The sequence below is a fragment of the Rhinopithecus bieti genome, unplaced genomic scaffold, assembly GCF_001698545.2.
Source record: "Rhinopithecus bieti isolate Rb0 unplaced genomic scaffold, ASM169854v2 scaffold_47418, whole genome shotgun sequence".
Lineage (NCBI taxonomy): Eukaryota > Metazoa > Chordata > Mammalia > Primates > Cercopithecidae > Rhinopithecus > Rhinopithecus bieti.
In genome coordinates this window covers 1,496,515-1,524,373 of record NW_016819951.1, presented here as the reverse complement: position 1 = coordinate 1,524,373, position 27,859 = coordinate 1,496,515, and the positions used below count along the sequence as shown (strand labels likewise).

General features: G+C 38.1%; 1 protein-coding gene across 3 annotated transcripts in view; it reads right to left on the bottom strand.

The window, feature by feature from the left end:
* Positions 1 to 27,859, bottom strand: part of TAFA1 (TAFA chemokine like family member 1) — a 562,720-nt gene that overhangs the window by 205,208 nt on the left and 329,653 nt on the right. Inside the window, exon 1 of one of the 3 annotated variants that reach the window (XM_017859394.1) lies at positions 22,429 to 22,495. The exons of the other annotated variants lie outside the window; for them this stretch is intronic. Coding sequence (XP_017714883.1) covers positions 22,429 to 22,495 — 67 coding nt within the window. Of the gene's footprint in view, positions 1 to 22,428; positions 22,496 to 27,859 lie in introns of those variants that run through there. 3 annotated transcript variants of the gene reach the window in all.

Below are 27,859 nucleotides of genomic sequence, written 5' to 3'. Positions count from 1 at the left end.
GCAAAAATGTTATGAAATTACAACTTTAATGAGACATAAAAATACAATCTTGTCTTAATTTATAGAAAACTTCAGTTCTTTTAATGCCATGCTCGAAATCCAATGACATTTCAGTGACTCTGAGAAGAAAAGGAAGGGTGACTACGGTAGATGTAAGCACTGCTGTGGTTCTTTACATACCTACCCTGCTCTCGGCATTCACACTAATTTCCAAACTTCTCATTACATTGATGTTGGTTTTGGCCATGTGACTTGCTTTAGCTAATTTAAGGTAGGTGAAATTGATAGTATGCCTGTTTCAGTCCACATTCTTGAGAGGCATTACATGTTTCTCTTGTCTTCTTGTTATTGATTGTGAGAAGACTATGCCCTAGGAAGTGGCTGCCCTTTAGCTTGAGCCTCAGAAGAAAAAACTTGGCCCATACTTGAATCCAGTCTACAGCCCGAATCCAAGTCTTGCTTAGATCAAGCTCCAGACAACTCACCAACCCATAAGCAAACAACAAATGTCTCAAGACATTGAGTTTTAGTTCAACATGTTATACAGCAGTATGGTAGCAATAGCGGATTAATACAGTTAGCAGATGTTAGGTTAAAGTGGAAATTATTACAAACTTTCTTCATGATAATTTATGTAAATCAACCTTGTATAGGTTTAGAATAAGAAAGCAAAGTTTTGAATTCTGGCTCAATAGTTTCAAAAGCCTCTAACCTCAGTTTTGCCATCTATAAAAAGAGGACAACAATGTTCACAAGTTTCTAGTGAGGATGAACAGAGAATTCTCAACACAAAATGCTCCATTATAAAGGGCTCAACATAGAATACGGCACATAATAAAAGCTCAAAAACTGATATCTATGTTATTTTTATTAGATAGCATTTATCGAACATTCACTGTTAGCAGAAGTATGAATACTAACTGAAATCTAGAAGAGAAACAAAGCATATTTTTGTTTTAAACTCAGATATCACTAATAAAACAAAACCACCTGCAAGGCAACATATTCGGTACTGACTGTAGAACACAGCCAAAGGCAATTGCTTTGGAATTAAACACAGGTTTGGAATAGGGATTTATTTATTTATTTTTTTTGAACACCGATAAGCACTGACCATATCAAAAAGGCCTTGTAAAATTTGATGGATGAGTTCCATTACATAAGTAAAAATTAAAGCATGGCCTCATCCAAGTGTTGTTAACAACAGGCATGAAAGATCCATAGCAGGTAGTCCAGAGTTCACCAGGGAGAAGAGTTTTCAACATAAGCTTGTACTGCAAAAACAAATACCCACATCTTTAAATGAACTCCAAGCCAAAGAACCTTAAGCTTTGCATTTGAACACCAGCTAATCTAATTTGACAGAAATCCACTAAGTGATCAGAAAATTCAACCATGTGGTCTTCAGTGAATTAATTAAATTGGTTGGGGACTCAGTGTCTCAGGCATGCCATACTGCTCTTTTTTCAGGTGGAAGAGAGAAGATACGCAAATAGAAAAGAATGTGAAGTTTAGGTGGATGTGTACCTCACTTCACATACCTAGGATTCCCCTCAGAAGCTGCAATGTGCACCATCCCTGTGTCTTCCTGATACCATTTCATGATTAAGAAATGCAGTACTTAAACATTTAAGAGGATAGATCTTCTAGTAAGTGTTCTTACCATAAATACACACAAAACAAAAAACAAAAAGAATAACACAGGGACACAGGAAGCTTTTGGAGGTGATGGGTATGTTTATGACCTGAATTTTGGTGATAACATGAGTATATACATATGTCCAAACTCACCAAATTGTATGCATCAATTATGTGTAGTTTTGTATACCAAAGCAACTTTTTTGTATACCAATTGATATGGTTTGGATTTGTGTCCTTGCCCAAATCTCACATCCAGTTGTAATCCCTAGTGTTGACTGGATCACGGGGGTGGATTTCCCCCTTGCTGTACCCATGACAGTAAGTGAGCTCTCGTGAGATCTGATTGTTTAAATGTGTGGCATCCTCCCCCTGCCGCCTGCCTTCTCTCTCTTCCTCCTGCTCCAGCAGTATAGGACTTGCCTGCTTCCCCTTTGCCTTCACCATGATTGTAAGTTTTCTGAGGCCGCCCCAGCCATGCTTCCTGTGCAGCCTGTGGAACTGTGAGCCAATTACACCTCTTTTTTGAAACACATTATCCAGTCTCAGATAGTTCTTGCTGTAAAGAAGTGTGAGAACAGACTAATACACCAACTATATCTCAATAAGCCTGGAAAAGAGCATAATATTTCAACTAATCTAAATTGTCAAACATTAGGCCAGGCACTGTGGCTCACGCCTATAATCCCAGCAATTTGGGAGGCCAAGGTGGGCGTATTACCCGAGGTCAGGAGTTTGAGACCAGCCTGGACAACATGGTGAAATCCTGTCTCTACTAAAAATACAAAAATTAGCTAGGCGTGGTGGTGCATGCCTGTAATCCCAGCTATTTGGGAGGCCGAGGCAGGAGAATTGCTTGAACCCAGGAGGCAGAGTTTGCAGTGAGCCGAGATCGCGCCATAGCACTGCAGCCTGGTGACAGATCAAAACTCCATCTCAATAAACAAACAAACAAACAAACATTAAAGGAGATAGATTCACCTGGAAAGCTTGTTTAAAATGCATATCCTGCCCAGATACCAGGTATTTCTGATTTAATAGTCTACAGTGATGATTATAACTTTCCTTTTCATCCTCATACCTTTCAAGCAGATAGTTTGAGGATCATACTTTGAGGAATATTAAACTACGCTTAATAGAAAGTCCCAAACTTTGGTTCTTGGCCAAAGATGTGTTTTCTCACCAATTTGGTGGTAGAAAAGAGGAAATTTCACATAGTATTCTGGATTTTCTTTAAAAGTAAGATATAGATAATTCTTGAGCCTAGCTCTTTCGTGATAAAAGCACATCAGAGGTGAATAGTGTCACAGAAGTCAGTTAGGAGGATCCCAAAAGCATGAAAATGAGAGACCAAAGTCACTGAGGAAAGGATGTCAGAATTAAGGTTTTCAGATACAGAACCCAGTTCCCATGGCTTTATAATAATCATAGTCAGCATTTAAGGAATGCATGCAGTGAAAGGACCCCTCTGCTAGGTGTCTTACATATATTGCTTCTAATCCCCACAACAACTAGACAAAGTAGATATTAAGTTCTTTACTGTCAAATTAGAAAACCAATGATCAGAGAGAAGAAGTGTTTTACCTAACACCACATAGGTGGCAAAAGGGTGGTGCTGGGTTCCAAGCTCAGGTTTGCCAGGCTTCAAGACTCCCCTCTTCCTTGATAATCTGCCACTTTCCAACTCAATATATTAAGGTGGAAGAGATGTGTGGAACAAGTGTTGAAAGGAGTGTGCTGGGATTTGGGAACCGCAAAGAAGGTGTACAAATGACAACTTGACAAAGCAACAAAGGAATGTTTTCCATAAGCAAATCTTCCATGTCACCAGTAATATCATGAGATTTTCTTCTTTTCTAAGGGCATTTTTACTTGAGCACATCATTCAGTGGCAACTGGGTGTTCATTCTAGCTATTGCTGTCATCCAATATTTATCCAGTATTTTTTATAATTAATGGAAATTCTAAGTGGACTCAACCTACCAAAGTTGGAATATGATTATATGTGTCTGATACCATTACGTGTATGTGTATAAAAACATGCCTTAGGCTGGACACGGTGACTCACGCCTATAATCCCAGCACTTTGGGAGGTCAACGTGGGGGGATCATGAGGTCGGGAGATCGAGACCATCCTGGTTAACACGGTGAAACCCCGTCTCTACTAAAAACACAAAAAATTAGCCGGGCGTGGTGGGGGGGGCACCTGTAGTCCCAGCTATTCGGGAGGCTGAGGCAGGAGAATGGGGTGAACCTGGGAGGCAGAGCTTGCAGTGAGCGGAGATCGTGCCACTGCACTCTAGCCTAGGCGAGAGAGCAAGACTCTGTCTCAAAAACAAATAAATAAATAAATAAAAACATGCCTTATATTTTATAGGATATCCTCCAATAAAAAAAAAAAAATTGGTCCCACTGTTCCCATAACCATTGGAATGGCCTAGAAATTTGAGTTATTCAGCATCTGAAACCCATTTTAATCCAACTATTTTAAAGCTTAAAGGGGTACAAAGTTCTATGTAAGATCATGTGTATAATCATGAGTATGGAAAAGCTGATCTCTGTGGGGATAAGTCATACATTGCTATTTCCCAGAGGGAAAAATGGGCAGTGGTACCATAGAAAAACTCAGAGTTCAAGCCCAAATAACTAAATAATAGACCTAATAGTCTTGTTCCTGGAAAGCAAAGTGCTTATCATTTTTTATGTCTCTGACTCTCCGTTTATTAAATAAAAGCGTTGGTGATAACATCTATAATTCCTTTTAGCTGTAAATTCTATCAGTCTAAAAGAATTATTACCTTATCCTATGAGGAGAAAGAAAAATAATACCAAACGCTCTTATAAATAAAAGGCATGTAACAAAAGCCATAATGAAAACACATTTCTCCTGAAGCTTGTGAATAACCAACATGGTCACATGACAAAACCCCAGGCACAATCACCTTGACAAGTTACTAAGGTGTACTAATCTATGGTTCTGCTCTGCTTCAGAATATATAAAAAATTACATTTCTTTATTCCCTTTAAGTTAGGTATGATCTTGTGACTACTACTGGTTAATGAAATGTGATGTAAGTGACATGTGACACCTTGGAGTCAAAGTATTTAATTGCTGGCGCTCTGTTTTCCAACCCTCTCACTTCCTATCCCTCAGAAGATACAACAAACAGCAAGATGATAGACCCTTCACTGATATGGGTCCCTGAGGAACCCATATCAATGTATCTCATTGATTTGCCTCAGACATGTAACATGAGTGAGACATACAGCATGAGTGTCAAAACACTGGCATTTCAGGGTGAATTTCCTACCACAGCAAAAATCGAAGTGTGGTGCATGATCAAGCAGCACGGGTATCAGTTCAGAGACTGTTAAAAATGCAGAATCTTAGGCCACATCTCAGAACTAGTGAGTCAGAGGCTGCATATTAACAAGATCACCAAGTGATTTATATAAAAATTGAAACACATTGAGAGTCTATCCTGACTTATACAATGTTTAAGTAACTGTCCAATGTAGATATATTTGAAAGATCTAGCTTCCTCTACTGAACATAAACTCCTAGGATTTTCTTCAACATGTTCAATAGTTGTTTCACAAATTGACAAATGTAACAACAACAACAAAAGAAATATAATATCTCAGCACTGCTTTGAACTATGCCTAATAGTATGAATGTTCTCTGTTCCTATCTTGAAGAATGAAGAAAGGAAAACACGTATATAAATGGCCCTACCCATACCATTTTTTTCTATGTATAAACGCATAGTAAAATCATTACCACAATCAAGCTGTTCATCACCTCATAGCATTATTTTGTGTGTGTCATAAGCTTACCATCTACTCTCTTGGCAAATTTCAAATATACAGTATATTAACTACAGTTTCCATGTTGCACATTGGGCCTCCTGAACTTATTCATCTCATAACTGAAAGTTTTGCACCCTTAGACCAAGATCTCCCCATTTCTCCCACCTCCTGAAATCCTGGTAACCACAGTCTCACTTGTTTCTATGAGTTTGTCTTCTTTAGATTCCATATGTAAGTGAAATCACATTATACTTGTCTTGTTGTGGCTGGCTTATTTCATTACAATAACATCCTCCAAGTTCATCCATGTTGTAACCGATGGCAGAATTTCCTTCTTATGTAAGGCTGAATAATATGCCATTTCTTCATTCATTCAGTAATGAACACTTGGGGTGATTCTATGTCTTGGCTACTGTGAATAACGCTGCCAGTGAATATGGGAGTGCACATATCTCTTCCACGTACTGATTTCATTTCCTTTGGTTATACACCCACAAATGGGATTGTTAGATCACATGTTAGTTCTATTTTTAAGAATACTTTTATTTTAGGTTCAGGGGTACATGTGCAGTTTTGCTATATAGGTAGATTTTGCGTCGCGGGGGTGTGGGGTACAGATTATTTCATCACTCATGTAGTAAGCGTAGTACCCAATAGTTTTTTGATCACCTTCCTCCCACCCTCTACTCTCAAGTAGGTTCCCTTGTCTGATGTTCCCTTCTCTCTGTTCATATGTACTCAGTGTTTAGCTCCCACTTATAAGTGAGAACATGCAGTATTTGGTTTTCTGCTTCTGTGTTAGTTTGCTTAAGATAAAGGTCTCTAACTTCATTCACATTGCTGAAGGGATATGATCTCATTATGTGCAGTAGTATTTCACAGTGTATACTTACATTTTCTTTATCAAGTTTACTGATGGTCATTCAGGTTGATTCCATGATTTTGCTATTAACGGTTATGTGATAAACATACACATGTATGTGTTTTTATGACAGAATGATTTATATTTCTTTAAGTATATATCTAAGAATAGGATTGCTGAGTCTAATGGTAATTCTGTTTTAAGTTCTTTCAGAAATTGCCAAACTGCTTTCCACAGTGGCTAAACCAGTTTACATGTCTACTAGCAGTGTATAAGCATTCTCTTTTCTCCACAACCTCACCAGCATCAGTTATTTTTTGACTTTTTAGGAACAGCCATTTTGATTGGTGTGAGATGGTATTTCATTGTGGTTTTGATTTGCATTTCTCTAAGTGATTAGCAATGTTGAACACGTCTTCATATGGTTATTGGTTGTGTGTTCTATTTTTAATTTCTTGAGGAACTTCCATACTGCTTTCCATAATGGCTCTACCAATTTACATTCCCATAAACACTGTTCAAGAGTTTCCCTTTCTCCATATTCTCATCAACACTTGTTATCTTTTGACTTTTTGATAACAGCCATTCTAGGAGGTGTAAGGTGATTATCACAGTGATTTTGATTTATATCCATGGTGAGTGATGTTGAGTACCTTTCCACATATCTCTTGGTCTCCTCCATTTAGTACGCACGTCTTCCTTAGGACAATGTCTATTTAGGTCCTTTGCCCAATTTTTATTTAAAAAATTTTGTTGTTGCTGTTGAGTCGCATGAGTTTCTTATATTTTGAATATTAACCCCTTGTCAAATACATGGTTTGCAAATATTTTCTTTCATTCTGGAGGTTGCCTTTTCATTTTGTTGGCTGTTTGCTGTGCAATAACTTTTTAGTTTGATGTAATCTAATTATTTATTTATTTATTTATTTTTGCTTGTGCTTTTGGCCAAAAAATTATTGTCAAAACAAATGCCGTAAAGATTTTCTACTATATTTTCTTCTAGGAGTTTCATGGTTTCAGATCTTACATTTAGATCTTTAATCCATTTGGAATTGATTTCTATGTACAGATCCAATTTCATTTTTTTTTTCTTTTTGTGTGTGGATATGCAGTTTGCTAACATCGTTTATTGAAAAGACCCATGGTTCATTCTTGGTGCCTTTATTGACAATTAATTTACCATATACGAATGGGTTTACTTCTGTGCTTTCTGTTCTGTTCCATTGGTTTGTGTATCTGTTTTACACCTGTAGCTCTGTAATGTAATTTGAAATCAGAAAGTGTGATATCTGTTTTTCTTGCTCAAAATTGCTTTAGCTTTCAGAGTCTTTTGGTGATTCTATGTAAATCACACAAATTTTGTAATAACCTCCTAAAAGGTGCATGATTTTGGCTTCAAACCATTACAATAAATATCTTTGTAATGGTATAGTCCTAGTTATCAACTTATTTATTTTTAAAAAAGTCTATTATCTTACTAGCATTCATTCATTTATTAAATATTTTTCAAGTACCTACTATGTGCATGAACTATACAATATAAAATTCATCATTTAAAGTGAAATTTAGTTGCATTTAGTACATTTACAGTGTTGCAAAACCATCACCACTATCTAGTTTGAGAACATTTTCTTCAGCCCAAAAGGAAAACTTGTACCCGCCAAGCAGTTACTCTCCATTCCTATCTCCCTATAACCCTGGCAAACATTAATCTATTTCCTGCTTCAATAGATTTGCTCATTCAAGATATTTAATATAAATAGAATCATACAATATGAGACCTTTGTGTTTAGCTTCTTTCAGTTAGCATCATGCATTTTAGGTTCTTTCATGTTATAGCATGTATTAGCACTCAACACTTTGAAGATTGAATAATATTTCATTGCATGGATATACCACATTTTGTTATACTTCATCAGCAGACAGACTTTTTTTTTTTTTTTTTTAACTTTTTGGCTATTGTGAATTGTGCTGCTGTGAACATTCTGTAAAATTTTGTTTGAACACCTATTTTCAATTCTTCTAGGTATGGAACTATTTTAAACTGTGAGAAAGACACAGATGAAATTCTCTGTCTTCAAGGTATTTAAATCTAGTAAGGGCAATACAAATATTTACTGAGAATAGAAAATGTCGCAGCCAGATAGACTAAGACCATTCAGGCAGTCTTTCAGTTAAATATCTCAGAGCTAAACATTTTCAAAATTATACAAACCAAACAAATGAACAAAACAGAGCCATGAAGCTTAGTAGTTTATTATATCTGATTCCAATCCCAGTTCTACCACCTACTAGTTATGTGACCTAAGGCAACTTAATTTCTCTAAGCTTTGATTTCCTCCCTTGTAAACTGTGAATACTGATAACATACCTTGCATCCCAGGGTTGTTTTGGGGATTAAGTGTGATAACACACATAAAGCACAGCAAGAACTCAATAAATCATCATTTCTATTATGTGCACTTCAAAGCAAAATAAGACTTATGACAAAGTAAAAACATATGAAGGGGACCTGGTATAGCTCTCCAGATCCCCTTACGTTGCTTTATTATTGAAATAATCCACACAGTAAGTAATCCATTTATGTGGTTTGATGAAGCCAGTCTTACTCTCCAGTTGCAGAAATATACACCTAGACCAGCTTGGTTAATAGAAGACTCAATCACATGGCCAGATTGATGGTTTCAGGAAAGGGCATGCAACCCAAACTGAACCAGAATCTGAAGTGAGGATTCTTATAACAACCCTGGAAGAGAAAGGCTTCTTTGCATCTAAACTATGAGGATGTAACCTGTAGTCCATGATATATGGACAAAGCCAGTTTCTGTAAGAATTAGGTCAACACACGTATATAAGTGGTATTGATACACAGTCACATATCTATTAACATTCTCTGAGCCCCTGGACCCAGCTATCCCTGCAATTAGATGCAAAAGAGCACTTCAGTTCATGTGTGCATGTATATATGTACTTATGTAGTTATTTTGCCAGCTTGACTTGGGGTTTGGTCACTTTTAACTTAAAAAACCAAGACTAATGCAAAATTTAACCCAGAACCAGGTGAATTAACTTTTTATACAATTCTAAATTAATAAGACCTGAGAACCCTGCCATTTCTCTACCTCTCAGCACATAATTTTCTTCATAAACATGATAGGTCAGAGATTATTCATACACAGCCACAGGCTGCCTCTGTTTCTCCTGTTTGCAACTTTATACATGTAAAACTCTTCCAAAGTATAAGGTTAACCAGCAGCTAGTATCGAAGATGTGTTCCTGGAGCCTGTAGAAAGTCAATGATCAACATATGAGACTGTGGGCATTAAAACAAAGCAAAACAACAAATTCACAAAAGTTTTGTTTGAGTAGAGCAAAAAGGCTCTGATAGTCAAGAACTGTAGCCTCTAAACTTTGAAGCCAATCTCTAACATGTCAATAACCATCACGACATGGAGTACAGACTTATCCCATGACAGAACTTGCACTGAATAGATATGCTGGCACAGATTATTCTGGAGGGGCAGCTTTGGAAACATAGGCACCAAAATGTATCATTTTGTGACCACACATTAAGGGTGGTCACAAGTGGCCGAGCGTGGTGGCTCACATCTGTAATCCCAGCATTTTGGAAGGCCAAGGCAGGTGGATCATGAGGTCAGGAGTTCGAGACCAGCCTGACCAACATGGTGAAACCCCGTCTCTACTAAAAATACTAAAACAAAGAAAAAAAAAAGGAGCCAGGCATAGTGGTGCATACCTGTAATCCCAGTTACTAAGGAGGCTAAGGCAAAAGAATCCCTTGAACCTGGGAGGCAGAGGTTGCAGTGAGCCAAGATCGTGTCACTGCATTCCAGCCTGGGTGACAGTGAGACTCTGTCTCAAAAAAAAAAAAAAAAAAAAAAAAAAAAAAAAAAAAAAAAGGGGCCAGAAGCAAGACTATTTACTTCTCTAAGGAGGCTCAGGAGAGGTAAGGGCACAGATAGAATCACAGTGCTTAGTGACATCATGGGGTTACTTTTTTTTAAAAAAATTTTATACATGGCTTGGAACCATGCTGCCTTTTGTTTTGCCTTCCTATTTGATTTTATTTCATAACATTTTAAAAAAATCACTCCTCTTGGTTTACCACTAGTCATTTTTCTTCTTAGCTTCCATGTTATTGTTCCCTACCATTAAGCTCTAAATTCTAGTTCAACTTCATCTGTTTCTGCTCTTCAGAGATGCAAGGCCATATACACATTCATTATATATAAAGAGTTTATTTTTAAAAATGAATAAAAAAATAGAGTATACAGAAATCAGTGTCACTTGTGAGTTTATACTCAGGCAAAGAGAATTCCAAAGGAAACTGCATAATAAAAATGAATAGGTAACACATCTATGCCTCCATTAGTCTGCTGGTTTATGCAAGTCCCTGGAAAACGCTGTAGACAAATTGTGATAATCCACGAAGGTTGAAATGTTTGTTAACATCTCTCAGAAAACAGCTGAAATGCTTAGACTAGCTTCCCAACCCAGCAGACACTTTCCCCAGCAATTTTAGCTGAAGGGGCTTCAAAACTGTGTAATAACCACTTTCCCCAAACACAAATCTGAAACTAAATAGGATCATCAAGAAGAAGAGACTGTCCTTCTGAAACTGGGACGGCAATTGCTGTGTTCAATAAAAATAGCATCTTACCCAACATCAACAGCAATTTTATGAAATTGGTAATTTCAACACTCCACACAGCCCAAGCCAGGCACTGGGGAATGTATTTGTGAGAGCAACACAAAATCCCAGTTGATCACCAACCAGCTGATTCATGAAAACCAGGCATGTAGAAAACATAAAATTTGAGGCTGGCTTTCCAGTTTTGCAAAATGAGAAAAATGCGATCCTAGCCAGTGTCAAAATGTAACATGTTTTTATACCGACAGATTCATAGGCCAGCGTTAACCAGGCTGAACAGGGCATAGGCCCTTGAAGGTACCATATTAAAAAATATTAAAAAAAAGTTAGCACGCATGTAATCAATTAGTGGTCTTAATACCCAGATGCCTCCATTAAAAATTTCTCCATATTATAAAAAGCTACAGTAAGAATTCAAGGATTTGGAGAGTGTCTGGTTTGTAGACCACCTGGGTCCATATCTTTTCCTTATGGAGACTGATAGTAAAGTAAGGCAGCTCCATGTCTTGCTTTAAATGATATAATCCATTTGAAAAGCCTTCATTAATAAAAACAACTCTTAGCATTCATGAGATGTTGGAGATTTTTATGCATGTTAATTATGAATAAATGGTACTGAACTGTGCCCTGCGCAGTACGAATACCCAACTAATGCCGTTTGTTGAATACTCACTTTGTGCCCAGCACTGAGCCAAGGATTTGTATGAATTAACCCATCTAATCTTCTCAACAAGCCTATGAAGTTAGTATTGCTAGCTCAATTTTACTGATGAAAGAATTGAAGCTTAGAGATGTTTCATATTTTGACCAGTTTCATGCTGCTAGCAAGTGGTGATCTAGTGCTTGAACCCAGATTGGTCTAACATCAAAGCCCATACTTCGCTCATGTTGCATCTCCTCAGTTATACAACCATTTTCTTCCAAGTTTTATAAAACGTACTTCTTATATTTTTTACTAAAGTATGCTAAAACTGTAAATGATAGGCCTCAAATTTCTGAAATAGTCTCCCTGTTAAAATCCAAATACATCTGAGAGAGAAATTTTGTATTATTCTGTTCTCATGCTGCTAATAAAGACATACCTGAGACTGATAATTTATAAAGGAAAGAAGTTTAATGAACTCACAGTTCCACATGGCTGGGGAGGCCTCACAATCATGATGGAAGGTGAAGGGGAAGCAAGACATGTCTTACATGGTGGCAGGCATGAGAGCTTGTGCAGGGGAACTCTCCTTTATAAAACCATCACATCTTGTGAGACTTATTCACTATCATTAGAGCAACACAGGAAAGAACCGCCCCCATGATTTAATTACTTCCTACTGGGTCCCTCCCACAACAAGCGGGAATTATGGGAGCTACAATTCAAAATGAAATTTGGGTGGGGACACAGCCAAACCATTTCAGCAATCTAATCTATAATCAAGAATTTGGAACTCTCTATTTAAAGATGTCCAAGCTCTGTTTTGTGGTTTTGGGTTTGTCACATGACATCTCTCAGTCCCTATTTATTTACCTTTTTCAAAGGAGATAATAATTCTTATTTCTCAGAGCCGTAAGGATGAAATTAGATAATACTGAGAGATAAGTGTGATATTGTGTCTACCTGATAATAAGAGATTTTCAAATTCTGATTTTCTTTCCTTCTGCCATGATCATCCTTTTTACTTTATGGTAACAAATGTATATATTCTTTCAAATATCAAGTTCTGATAATGAAATGGCCACATAGATTCTGATAACACAGCGGCTAACAGGCAGCATGGACAATGCAGGGTTTTGCAGGACAGCAGAAGGTGTGAATTGCAAGCAAACTTCCAGGTCAACACGGCCAAGACTGATGTGACTATATGATATCTTAAATGGGAAATACCAGTGAGGCACAGATATGACCAGTGAACCCAGCAATTTCCCAATGGTGCTTATTCTGTCACAGTTCCTCCCTCTCCAGGCTTAATTTCCAAAGATAATTGTCAATGACACAAACCAAAGGCTGCAGTAAACAGTCATTTAAAACAATTGAAGACACATTTGAGTTTCAAATATGTGACACAAGGAACACTTCAAAAGTTGGTTTTGTTCAATAATAGTATCAGTAAAAAGGAAATCCAGCATGTTCTATCAGTCTGAAAATGTCACTTCCTTGTTTGTCAAGTAAAAATAAGAAAATACGTAGCTTTAGGGAAACATTTGGGACTTAGGAACACAGTGAATTCCATGAAGTCCTAACATTTTCTTTAAATTGCCATTTGTTTGAATTCTCAGACATTCTAATTCTATTTCAAGTCTATTTATAAATAGCTAAGATCCAAAAGTGTTTACATCCGCTGCCCTGTAACGAGCCCTTTGTGTAACAGCTTCCCAATCACAAAGGAGTGATTGAGAATTTGGGATCTGGGTTTGAGTATCTGATTTATCACTAGCAAGATAAGCGACACTGGACAGATTATCTAACCTCGCTCAAATCCTAGCTTTCTCACTTAAAAACAGGGCTTAGAAGAGCCTCTGGGATTCTTATAGAGTTATGGGAACTGAATAAGCTTATGAAGAATTGAATACATGCTGGCTATTATGATTAACACAACTGTGGGTCTTAAAATCCTAACTGGTTTACCTCAAAGCCCATAGCCATTTCAGCTCCTAGAGGGGAATTTTCTAGTTTGTTCCAAAGTTTACTCTTGATTTTATAGAAAATGAGACCTAAGTAAAAAGAGGTTAATTGACATGCCTATGTAACATAGCCAGAACATAGACTAAAATAGTTGCACAATTAATAGAGTGATAAACATAATCACTATCATGATAGTAGACACAAACATGCACTGAGCATTTATCTCATGCCAGGCACTGCTCTAAAATCTGCACATATGTTGCCTAATTGAATCATCACAACAGTCTGAAATGTAGATACTATTATCACCCTTAGTTTGCAGATGAGAAAGAGATTGAATAACTAGCGCAAAAGTCACATAATTAGTATTTGGGAGGCTAATTAAACCCAGATCTTGCGGCTCTTAACTCAGGCTCCTAACCACATTGCTGTACAGGGAAAGATATGTGTTCAACTTAATCTTCTACTACAAATGATGACACTGATGTCTTGGTGCTGTTAAATAATTATTCTAGGGTCACACATCTAGTAAGGGACAAACAGACACTTTAGTTCAGACCACTTCTTCTATTGCAATGATTTCCAAACTTCTGGGATTTTTGTGAATAAAGTTAAAGAGAGGGACAGACACACTCTTGACTGGTGTCAGCTTGGAGCAGATCTGGCAGTAGACCATGATGCCCTTCTGCTGAAAACAAACAATTTCATAGAATACCCACCCACATTAGACAAGGCCACTCTGTGACTGTGATAAAGACTGGCAAAATGAGACAACTTTCTTTCTTTTTTTTTTTTTGAGACGGAGTCTTGCTCTGTTGCCCAGGCTGGAGTGCAGTGGCCGGATCTCAGCTCACTGCAAGCTCCGCCTCCCGGGTTCCCGCCATTCTCCTGTCTCAGCCTCCCGAGTAGCTGGGACTACAGGCGCCCACCACCTTGCCCGGCTAGGCTTTTATATTTTTTATTAGAGACGGGGTTTCACCGTGTTAGCCAGGATGGTCTCGATCTCCTGACCTCGTGATCCGCCTGTCTCGGCCTCCCAAAGTGCTGGGATTACAGGCTTGAGCCACCGCACCCGGCCGAGACAACTTTCTAACCACGTCTGAGCATAGACCATAACACAGACATGAGCTAAACTACAAAAGAGACCAAACCATCCCTTTCCTGCCTAAAGAGTGACTGTTATTTCTTGGCTAATTACTGCTTTAGCTCCATTTCATTTCTCCCACCTAGATACCCAGTCTAGAATTATTTCTACAAGTTGGTGCAAAAGTAATTGCAGTTTTGCCATTTTAGTGGGGGATGGGCACATGATTTAGGTTTAATTCTTAGCCTCCCAAATACTAATTATGTGACCTTTGTGTTTTTGTGTTATTGTTACAGTGGCAACAAATGCAATCACTTTTGCACCAACCGAATACTTTGAGAGCACTCAATTCAGGGCAAAACCATGAAACCTCTCCAAATTATGTCACAAGCCAAATCCTACCCTACATGCCTTCTGTGACTCCTTGCACTTCCAAGGTGTGCTCCCTCCTTCTCTGTTACAAGCAAGAAATTCAATATTTATTGATTACAAGTGTATTCCTAGTATACTTCGGTGGTTTTTGGCTGTACTGACATAGAATTTTCAAACATTTTGTTTTATGAGAAGATGTGTATATATAAATATTTAAAATTAGCATCTAACATCAATGACCATTGTTAAGAGAAAGTACCTTTATCAACAAGGCTATATTTATCAACAAGGCATAGAAAAATGTCATAAACAAACACAATCCACAAACTGTAGTGAATATTAATTTAGCTCTATGAAAAAAATATCTATTTTGTCCTTATTTTTCTTAATTCATTTTGGTCTAGCAAAACCTTGTCATGGCCTAGCACTGCCAGGAAGAAATCTGGGCTTTGGAAAATCAAAAATTGAAAGCGTATACTACAATTTGGAGATGGTGGAGGCTCTTCAAGAAAAGTACAAAATAAGGTGGGAAAATTGGTATTTATGGAGAATGAAGAAAGAAATGCAATAATTCCTGGAGTCTTGGAGACATAGGTGCCCTTCTTCTGATATTTCCTTAGGCGCTTTACCAGAGACACACAGATTATTCCCGATTGCTCTCTGGCTTGCCCTCCCAACCTGGAACACAACATAAAACGCTTGTGCAAGCGAGGGTTCCAAGGCTAAAGTTTCATATGTTTCATAGCAAATCTGTCAGTTGCTAGCATTTGGTAACACTGCCTCATGTCATGCTGCTTCAGAGAATTATTTTTCAAGAAATGAATTCTAATGAATCCCACAGGTTAAAGGAATAAACAATATTTGTATCATTCGGTTCACTATCTGACTGTTGGCTATTTGTCCTCCTTCCCTTTCAGCTTAAAACTACCATACACATTTTAGCCTTGAAAAAATCATAATTTTGATGGCTGAAATTACAGAGTTATACATACAAGGACAGTCCACTCAAAACCTTTTGGGCAGAGAATTGTCAATCACTGACCTGTAGTTAACTCAGATGCTGTTGCTTCCTTTCCTCATAAAACTCAATGTTTTATTTGGTTTGGTTTGGTTTCTAATTCCCCTTCAGCCTTCCTTTACATTTGCGTTGGCTCCTCTTTCCTGACTCTTCAACCTGTTCCCTAGTTCTGGCCACGTGAATCTATTCATTTCAGTGAATTTTACACAGCTGGGTAGGTCTGCAGGTGGCAGCTAATGTATTATACAGGTGGCTGCATAAATCCTGATTCATTTCAGCTGGAGGAGGTAATGTTCTCCCTGGAATATATTTAGTTCGCCTGGGCCTAGGGCAGACAGTCCTGGTCATACTGAAGCCAGTGTTTAGGGTGAGATGATATTTGGCAAAATCACATCTGGATTTTATGTAAGATTTATTTTTCAAAACATCTTTTAAGATAAGCCATGGCTTATTGACCACAACTGGTCCTGATTTTCCTTGGGATAGTGATATTGAGTGCTGTAGTGGGAGTGTCCTGGTACTCAGAAAAAAAAAAAAACTTTTTTTTTTTTTTTTTTTTTTTTTGAGACAGAGTCTTGCTCTGTCCCCCAGGCTGGAGTGCAGTGGTGTGATCTTTGCTCACTGCAACCTCTGCCTCCAAGGTTCAAGAGATTCACCTGTCTCAGCCTCCTGAGTAGCTGGGATTACAGGCATACACCACCATGTCTGGCTAATTTTTGTATTTTTAGTAGAAATGGGGTTTCACCCTGTTGGCCAGGCTGGTCTTGAACTCCTGAGCTCAAGTGATCCACCTGCCTCAGCCTCCCAAAGTTCTGGGATTACAGGCATGAGCGCCCGGCCCCTGACTATTACCATCTTTAAGGGACCTTGTAGCAGCCAACTCCTGAGCTCAGGCTATCCTCCCACATTGGCCTCCCAAAGTGCTGGGATTACAGGCATGAGCCACTGTGCCTGGCCAAAGAGAAAGACTTTTAACACTTGTCTGAACTTGGTTGGGCAAGATATGTAACTTCTCCAAAATTTGGTCTCCTAATAAAGTGGATACAACTGTGCTGACGTCTTAGGATTGTGAGAATTAACTGACATAATTGAGTCTCTGGCTTCCTTAAGTGAAGATGTGTCTTCTTAAAGGTATATGATGATTTTGAGAGGAATAAAAAGTCAAGGGCACAAACCCAGCAAATCTTAGAGAAGCATTAATTTTACTTAAGGATTGAGCTTTAAATAATTTAATGAGTATGTTAAAATACTATTTTTATGTCAAAATAATTATGGAGCTTGAAGCAAAATATGTATGCTTTCTTTAAAGATATCTATAATACAAGATTAGAGAAAATTTGTACTTGTATATGTAATTTTAGCTTATGGCCCCAGGCCCAGGAAATTAGAAAATTAGCCTCCTCTGCCATTAGGCCTAGTTTGGTTTAAAATTTAAGTATGTAAAATTATTTTGTATTTATAAATTGCACGGTAAGGTTTTGGCATAATCTTAGTGTACATGCAGCTGTGGGGAAAAAAACTCTGTCTTTGGGAATGGATAGAGCTGAAATGCATGGGAACTTCTTTTAAAGTGGAAATATATCCTTTATGAATGATATTAATGGAAGAGAGAAGGAAGCGATTATTCATATTTTGGGCCTTTTCAGGAAACCTTGGAGATTTCAGGTGACTGTTTCCTTTAAAATGGCGGCCTCCTGTGGTTTTCATTGCTTCAAAGTCCAGATGGAGATTGAAGTGGGCTGGCAGAGCTAAGAAAACTGAGAGAGCAAGGTGGGAGGAGGTGATGGGGATGGATGAAGGTAGGGAGACGAGGGACGTGGTCAGGAAAAGAGGATGGGAGATCAATGATGGCTTCCTGTTAGCCAACTACTTAGCAAGCACCCAGCATGCAGCTTCCTGAAAAGTCCTAGCATTTTAAGTTTCAGACTTGTTTTATTATTATATGCCATTTTCACCTAATGACACTCAGAAAAGTCAAAACTGGCCGAGTGCGGTGGCTCAAGCCTGTAATCCCAGCACTTTGGGAGGCCGAGATGGGCGGATCACGAGATCAGTAGATCGAGACCGTCCTGGCTAACACGGTGAAACCCCGTCTCTACTAAAAAATACAAAAAACTAGCCGGGCGAGGTGGCGGGTGCCTGTAGTCCCAGCTACTCGGGAGGCTGAGGCAGGAGAATGGTATAAGCCCAGGAGGCGGAGCTTGCAGTGAGCTGAGATCCAGCCACTGCGCTCCAGCCTGGGAGACAGAGTCAGACTCCCTCTCAAAAAAAAAAAGAAAAGTCAAAGCAAAAAGAAAAGTCAAAGCTGAAAAAGAAAGGTCTTGAGTATTTGGTTCTTACATATTTACAATTTCATTTATTTATTAACTTACTTCCCTCTTTCTTTCTCTCCAACATCAAAGGAAATGTTAATTAAAGACACTCCAGAGGAGATGGCAATACTAACAGCTAATTTATTGAGGCTTTACTATGGCACACAGGCTTATTAAATCTTATGACTAAGCTATTGAAGTAGGAGCTATGATTATCCGCATTTTATGGGCATGACCAAGAGGGGTAATAATAATAGCAGCTAATGTTACGGAGGGTTTCCCATGTGCCAGGCAATGTTCTCCTTGCTTTTGTATATTAGACTACATCCACATCACAATAATTCCAGGAAGCAGGCCATATTTATCCCCTATTCGAGAGTAAAAGATACTCAAGTAAAGAGAGATTAATTGACTTGACGTAACATAGTTGGCAAGAGGTAGATCAGAGATTTCAACCCTGACAGTCCAGCCTTGAAGTCCATTCTGTAATATAGTCTGTGTGGCCCCCAATGTAGAAGAAAAGTGTAAACTTTACTCTGTTCTGCTGGAGGAGATATTAGGGCTAGACTTTGCCCAGTGCCTCTTTAGCACATTCTTACTTTGTCCCATTGGGAAGAGGGAGCCTATCTGACTGCAGAGAGTAAGAAGAATCTTTAGAACATGGTTTTCATCAGAAAACTGGCTACAGAGGTGACAGAAGAGCTTTGAAGCCAAAAAAGAGATGGGTATTAGCAGTAACAGGGAGCCACCTCTGGCCCTGGGTCAGAGGGAGAGCCCAGGTAGGTAAGTTTACTGGAACTAAGTACCAGAGTCCAACAGTAGAAGGTGGAATCATGATAGGCCTTTCTGCCAGGATCTGGAACCAAGGAGGAGATAGGCTTGCTGCAGACAACATGGCAGAGCAGAGAGGGAAAAACACTCCTGCTTCTCCTTTCCCAGCAGCTTCCCATCTCCCATCAGTACAGCCCATTGGCTAGACCCAGCTGGCACAATAGCCTGGGAAGTGCAGTCTGCAGTGGACAGCCTCTCATTGCTCAGAGCAGAGCAGGGCAAGGATGATGAGTGTATCTGAAAGCATAATGACTCAGGACGCACCCCTGCATCCATTCAACTTGGAAAGGAAGATACAAAGAAGATAGGCTGTGGCCACAAACCAAAGCCTTGTTCTCAAACTGCTTTACCAGTAACAAAGCCAAAATATTATTTTAATCCTCATTTTTAAAACATATATCATTCTCAATTGACTTGGATTTTACTGGAAAAGAAAATGGGCTTGATAAGTAGTATATTCTACCCTCACCTCAAATGGTGAAACTTAAGGTTAAATGTAAATGTTATANTTGACTTGGATTTTACTGGAAAAAGAAAATGGGCTTGATAAGTAGTATATTCTACCCTCACCTCAAATGGTGAAACTTAAGGTTAAATGTATATGTTATATATATATATATATATATATATATATATATACATATATATACACACACACATACACACACTGTATATTTACTCAAACTGCACATAAAATATTCAGGTAAAATTATCATTTTAGAAGTAACACCGTTTTAGTAGTATTCTCATCACTTGCTTTATCAAAGCTATCAAACATTCTAGTGTTACTATGAAAATAACTAATTATTTTTATGATAATGAAGAATTTAAATAGCTCAGTAGGATAAAGTAGATTCAAACCATGGCTTAGTTTTCCCCATCTTTGGAATACTAAACTGGAGTAAAGGATTTAATGCTTCTAATATGAAAACATGTCTTTTAAACTTTTTTTTTTTTTTTTTGAGATGGAGTCTCGCTCTATTGCCCAGGCTGGAGTGCAGTGGCATGATCTCCACTCACTGTAAGCTCCACCTCCCGGGTTCACGCCATTCTCCTGCCTCAGCCTCCCATGTAGCTGGGACTACAGGCGCCCGCCACCATGCCCAGCTAATTTTGTATTTTAGTAGAGGTGGGGGTTTCACCATGTTAGCCAGGGTGGTCTCGATCTCCTGACCTCGTGATCCGCCCGTCTCGGCCTCCCGAAGTGCTGGGATTACAGGCGTGAGCCACTGCGCCCGGCCCATGTCTTTTAAACTTTAAAGAAAAAAAATATATTTCTCAATCCATTTTGAGCATGATGAATTTACTTTGGGATGGGGTTATGAAAAAGTGATTTTTACCTAAGGGACAAAGCCAAGAATGAATTTAACTTAGTCAAACTCCTAAGTGGTAACAATGGCACACAACAGCAATGCATATCCATGTGACAACCCTGGACAAAACTTGAGCAATAAACCATTCAGGCAAGGTTTCTCAGCTTTGCAGTATTGATATTTTGGACCCAATAATTATTTGTTGGGGATGAAGATTGCTCTGTATAATGTAGGATGCATCCCTGGCTTCTACCCACTAGATACCACTAAGCCTCTTCCCTGCCATCCCCCACCAAGCATCAGTCATGACAAACATGTCTCTGCTATTGTCAAATGTCCCTGGGGTGGGGGAATGATGAAGGAAGGGGAAAAATAGTCCCTGGTTGAGAATTGCTGTTCTAGAGATTTACATTTCTCACTTACATTATCCTTGGTTGTGACTGTTCTCTATTTTTATTGAAGTAATTCAAATTTTAGCTTTAAACACCACACACACTGAACTGTATTCTACTAGTGTAGAAGCAATATCCAAGGATCAAATCTCTTTGTGGGATTAAATATTTTTATAACTATCTTTTTTATGTCCTTAAGGTGAACCAAATTATAGTCTTAATATGCCAAATAGGACCCAAGATACCTCAAGTACATTGTGAAATGAATATATTTGCTGAGGACAGTAGAGGAGGAGGAGAAAGAATCATTTCTAAATAAAATGCTGTCTTCTGAGATATCTACATTAAGGTAATTTTTTTAAAATGGACATTTATTAGTGTTATGAATTGTTTCTAGTTATGAATTTAACTATTGGGATCCATTTCTTTTATTGGTAGGTATATTACGCAGTGTATTTTTATTGAAAAGGACGTCATTCAGAGGGTTTAAGTTCAATTATTTTTTAGGTAAATAAGCCTACTTAGAACAGATTACTTTAAAATCTTTTAAATAATCATAAGGAAAGAACTAGTTTCATGTTTTCATGTAACACAACTTTCTCAAACAGTTTAAGAAAGAGATGTATCCTCTTCTATCACCTGTAATAAAGACTGGAAACAAAGTAAATTAAACACTCAAAGAAGAAAACCATAACAAGAAATCAAAACAATTTAAGATTGGATCGATGGCCAGGAGAGCTGAATTCTGGTCAAGACTGTAGGAATGCATTGCAGTGCAACCTAAGCTTTGTCATTTCTGTGGGTTTCCATTCCTCAGCAGAAAGACATTCAAGCTTGGTGACTTTAAATATCCCTTATACCTGAAGGATCTATGATTCTATTAATAAATGTCTGTCTAACATATTACTCTCCTTTAGATTTAGGGCCTTCCAATTTCTACATATAATGACTTCAAGGATATTCAAATTCTTTCCATAAAACTCAATTATCAAAGAGGCCATCCTTGATAGCCAGGAGAGGGAGAAGCATACAGTGCATCCAATCCCTTGAGCCGAAGTGTGTCACCATGAGAAAGACACAATTTGCCTTGGTATTGGCGGTCTCATCACCAGAGAGCTAAATAAGTCTCAGTGTGTGAGTGTCTGTGCATGTATTTAAATTTCTATCTTACTGACAAACTGGTTGGCAACACATGTACTATAAAACTAATATAACATTAGAATTCTATTAGAATGAATATTTCATTCATCTATATTCTCAACTCAAGGTGGCTTCAGGTGCATGTGACCAATGCAATTGCAAAGGAGCCCAGGCTTAGTGTTCAATGTTGGGTAGTCATCATGTTGAAATTATTAGGGTTTTATCATAGTTTCTGTTTTGTAAGTGAAGTTTGATGAGACAATGGAGCATGTGTCAAGGGCTTAGAACCTTGGCTCACACATGATCTTGTCTCATATCTCCTGCAGATTTTGATAGGCTACAAATCCGCCATGATGCCTTGAATAAAACCTACCTGGAATGGGTCCTTGGCCATCTGCTTCCACACACATGGTTCCCTGGATCCCTGTCAGCCTCTCCATCTCTGCCTCACTCAGCAGCTAGTGCTTCCTCCAACTCACTGGCGCCACATTGGTCTCTTCCTCTCTGTTCCTGCCCAGTGACTGCTGCTACCCTCTGGGGATCAGAGCACAGGAAGGGTTTGGGATGGGAGTGTGTACCTATGTTGTTTTGGGATGGGGCACAGCCAGGGTCATCCCTGTTTCCTGCTGGCAGCACCACAGTGAGTTTGGCAGGTGACTTGGTCACCCCTGATTCTGGTACCAAACACATTGCAAACCTTTGGATTTGAGGCCTGTGGGAAGGATAATTTACAGGCTCCCAGGCACTTGTTCATGTCTGTACTCATCAGCAAGTGTCTCTAAAACCTGGACAAGTACAACATTAAATAATAAATAAAAACAGCAAATATAAAACCCACAACAACAGATCCAGAAGAGAGAGAGACTACAGAAGAAAGAATGAAGTTTTAATTTTAGTAACTTTAATGGTACTTCCCCCCTATTTTTTGAATAAAGGCTCCCCATTTTCATTTTGTGCTGGGCCCATGAATTATGTAGGTGGTCCTATAATCAATAATTATTGAGCATCTGGCATATTCCAGGGACCATGCTAGGTACAGGGGACCCGACAGTGAGCAAAACAAAGCACACTTAAGCCAGCAGGGAGTTTTCAATGATTTCATCATGACTGTCCTGCCTTCCATCCCTGAGATTCTGTCAAGATTCTTTTTAAAGGCATTTCCTATACACTGGTGGGAAATTAGCAAAATCAATTATGATAGCATGATTTGCTAGCTTATCAAGTCTTTTAGTTTCCATCCCTGGGTATCCCTCTCAATGGCAGGACTATACATCCTCTCCTTGGTGATCTCAGGAGTGGCCATATGACTTTCTTTGACCAATGGAATGTGAGTGGAAGTGTTGTGTGTCATTTTCTGATAGGCATTTTAAGAGCCAGCACATAGCTCACCAGGTCTCTTTACCTTCCGTTGCAGTGGCTGGAAATGTTCTACATGAAAGTTGGTTCTTTAGCCTTAGATTTAGGAAAGAAGGCAACATGGAGAAAAGCTACAACTGACATATAGCCTAAGTAAGATGGTTGTGGTAACTTGGTTGTGGCAAATGACTGAGATAGGAATTGTTTGTTAATGCAGCATAGTCTAATCGTTCTCACTAAGCCATCATTTGATGACCTTTCTATTGAAGAAACGGGTCTCTGTTAAATCGTCGGAAATGTGGTCTGAAAGGCAGGACATATAAACACATAGTATCCATCATTATATCCAGAAAACAACAATCTTTTAAATGATACATTGGAACTATTTTTCCTAATACTCAATTTCCATTCCCTTCCACAACTCATTGCCAAATTATTGAGTCTTTAATTAGTATGTATTTAGTTTGACTTACTTTTTGTGTTATCTGTACCAGCTATTTTAAATATTAAGTTGGTTCTAAATCACTCATACACTGCTATCAGAAAAATGAATGAATGCAATTCATTGCATTGAAAAAAAGAGAGTCAGAAATAATGGAGGCATTGGGCTATTTTTGTCATTAATCAAAACACTTTAGAAACATTCATTCATTATGCTGTCTCTACTTTTTCTCCATATCTTAGTAAAGTAAACCAGAAAGTAACCAAATCCACTGAATTCAAATATTGACACATAGTTTAACTTCACCAACTCATTCAACTTCTATTTATTGAGACCTACTATGTGCCAGACACTGTTGTAGGCATGAATCCCCTGGTACCTAGTATGGCATCAGGCATGCACAAAGTGGTCAATAAATATTTGTTACAAAAATGGGAATTTAATGAATTCAGTATTCACTCAAATCACCTCATAAAACTGTAAGTTTTATTATGTTTTCTGGACCCATTACTTTTCTTTGTCTGAAAGGAGATGCCAAGAAAAGGAGAGAAAAGCCCAGACTACTGCAAGTTAGCACCTAAAAGGCAGAACATTATGAAAAGTCCAAACAATATTACAAACACATTATTCTGCAGAAGATTTAAATCTAAAGCTACATGAAACTATATTGGTTAAGAGTTACTTCTATTTCCTTTTTTACCTGAGGGTACATCCTGAGGTATTTTAGGACAGGTAAATTTTCCAAGTCACTCTAAATTTATTTAACCAGTTTGTTCATTTCTAAGGGAAGGAGTCCTCCCCAGTGGGGTGAACCTTCTCCCTCACCCCCTGGGTATTATTCAGTTTTGTCAACTTCAAAACTCAGGCAGTAAGAAATGAACATTTGAAACAAACTATTTCATTATATGCATTCATACAGTTATGGAACAAAACAGTCTTTACTCAGCTTAGGCTAGTGAATCCCTCATTTAATTACAACTGGAAAGGTTAGAAACTTTTTATTGTGCACACATATTCTCTGGGAATTATCTAGCTCTGAAATATCATTAATCACCCTCTGTCATGCTTTCATTATATGCAGGGCCCTCCAGAGCCATTGCTTTCTTCTTTCTTCATTCGTATTCCTCTGACCTTCCTCTTCATAGACCTCAGGTGAATTTCATCGACTGCTCAGAAATGACTGGATATTGTTAAACCCATTTGTCAACCACATTATCAGCTCACAAACATGAGATCTCTGCATATGTTTAGCCTTTTCCATATATAGCAGCCCAAGTATTAACATGGAAGGCATCTGTCAATGTTGACAAAAATTAAATTTCAAAACTACTGTAAATAATAAAGCAGTCATATAAAGATTATTTCTCTGGAGCATAAGCTACTAGTAAACACAATTTGCATATTGTGCTTACAGCTGTTTCAACATGAGATGTTTGCTGTGCTTCATTAAAATGATTTGATTTGTCAGATTCTAGGATAGTCAAAAGTCTGTATGAAGAACTATATAAGGAAGTTTGGTGACATTTTTGATTTTTAAAGCTAGGCACATATGGCATAGGAGGAATAAAGTGAACTGAGTAATATATCTTTAGGAGAATTATTAGGGTGTGAAGGTGGGGAAATTCACCATTAGCTCAATTCCAAAATGATTTCTCTGTCCCAGCAAAGCCATTAACACTTTCCATGTATAACTTAATGGAAGTAGAATGGCCATTCCCAAAGCAAGCTGAGAGGACATGAGGTCCTTCCACACCAACAACTGAACATGACAGAATCAAGCATGTACTTGGTAACTAAGCACATCTCGGACAAGTTTTCTGTGGAATTGATTTAATTGGAAAATTCTTTAACTTTCTTTTTTTGTCCATATCCAGTCAGAAAGCATAAAATCTAATTGCTCAGTGGGACTGGAAAAGGGCATGTGAATTTGCATTCTCTCTTCCAGGAAGAGAAGAGCTAACCTTTCTTAGAAAAATGGTTGGGGCCTCTGTTTCTTCATGATTTCCACAGGAGAATATTCCATGAACCTTATTGAAGTTCTCTTTAACAGAGAAGAAAGTCTTTATTTTGTGTCTAATTGATGATTTTCTTAATGTATTTTCTTTTTCTCTCAGTGTTATATAGTGATATATACTCATAATATATATAATATTTATAAGAATATATCAATATCTGTACAAATATCTCGTGACCTAAGAATAACTATGGTAAGTCAATCTTTAGCTAACTTTCTCAAACTATGGACCTGAACATTCCTTTAAACAGAATTTGTGATCTTTTTAGTCCTGAAGCTCCTCCTGTTTCATTAAGATGGGGAAGCTGGGCTGAGCATCTCTCATCACAGGTTATATATTTAAAAAGAATGGTTAAGGTTTCAAATATAAAAGCACTTGCTAAATGCACTTACAAATGAAGCACTAGTATCAGTGAAAAGGTAACTTATTCATTGACTAGTAGCCATCACAAATCGTGATCTTGTGTATGTGCAGACACAAATATGTGTACTATATATTAATACTTTATCAAAAGCAATCCCATCAGAAGAAAAATTTGTCAATCATTTTTATCTTATCTAATGATGTATCTTTGACAACAATCTGTGGAACATCAATAGCAGGAGAATCTGTGTGTAGGGAACAGAGGAAGTGACAGGAATGATTATGTGTTGGTGGCTTGACTTTGCTGTAACTCTGCAGCAAAGTGGCAGATATTAATTCCCTTTATGAATAAGTCTCCAAATAAAGCTCAGTTCTGAACATACGATTAACCCTATGGACAGGAACAGGTGTTCCTATTTGAATTTTATTTGCCTACTAATTCACAGGTCAACTATCGCTACCTAATTGGACCAGTTGTTCAATATAAAGGGTAGTATCCTCCTAAAGATTTTTCATAGACTACCATAGGTAAAACAACAACCAAACACTAACTGAACAAAATCCTAAAGCCTAGCCAAATAAACAAGAATGATGGGAGCCATCTTAATCCTATTCAATGGTGTACGTAGATATTTACCTTTAGGCAGAATAATGGAGTGAAAATTGTTGCTTGGAATAATGCTGAAAAAAAAAAAGAATTCCTTTTACAGTTCTACTTATTTTATAATCAAACATGTAAGGGATATTTGATATCTGCAGGCTAATATTCATACCCACTTCTTAAAATAAAATTAAAACACACATTTCTCCACTTCTAGCTTCTATGGAAATCGACTTTAACTCCAGGGCCTGAGAGTGAGACAAGGGCTATCAGAATAATTCAAGTTCCAGTCATAGTGATTGATTTAGGCAAACAACACAAGTCCATCCAGTTAGGGCCAAAGAGAGTGAGGATTAGGGCTTTTCTTTTCTGCACTCTTTTCAGAAGAGGTGCATACCATTGTCCAGGCATATACTGCAGATGGACAATACATCTGAGGGGATACAATTCATATTGATACATCTTCAATATTTTGACTTTTTTCTTATTTTATCAGAACTTTGTCAACTCCAGCATACATGGTTTCCATATTTATTTGAACAATTTTGGGGGGACAGATGATACTAAAACGTCTTGTTCTAAGAAAATCAGCACATTTGGACAATTTTCAAACAAATGAATGTAAAGACTGTTCTTCTACAAGTTATATGCAGATCATTATGCTTGGACATGGGATAGACAAGTTTAAGAATCAAGAACACACCTATCTAGCATCTAGCATGACAAAAAAAATAGCCTATGATTTGAAGCAAGGAGTTTAAATTGATAGGTTTTGGCCGGGCGTGGTGGCTCAAGCCTGTAATCCCAGCACTTTGGGAGGCCGAGGCAGGCGGATCACAAGGTCAGGAGATCGAGACCATCCTGGCTAACATGGTGAAACCCCGTCTCTACTAAAAAATATAAAAACTAGCCGGGCGAGATGGCCGGCACCTGTAGTCCCAGCTACTCGGGAGGCTGAGGCAGGAGAATGGCGTGAACCCGAAAGGTGGAGCTTGCAGTGAGCTGAGATCCGGCCACTGCACTCCAG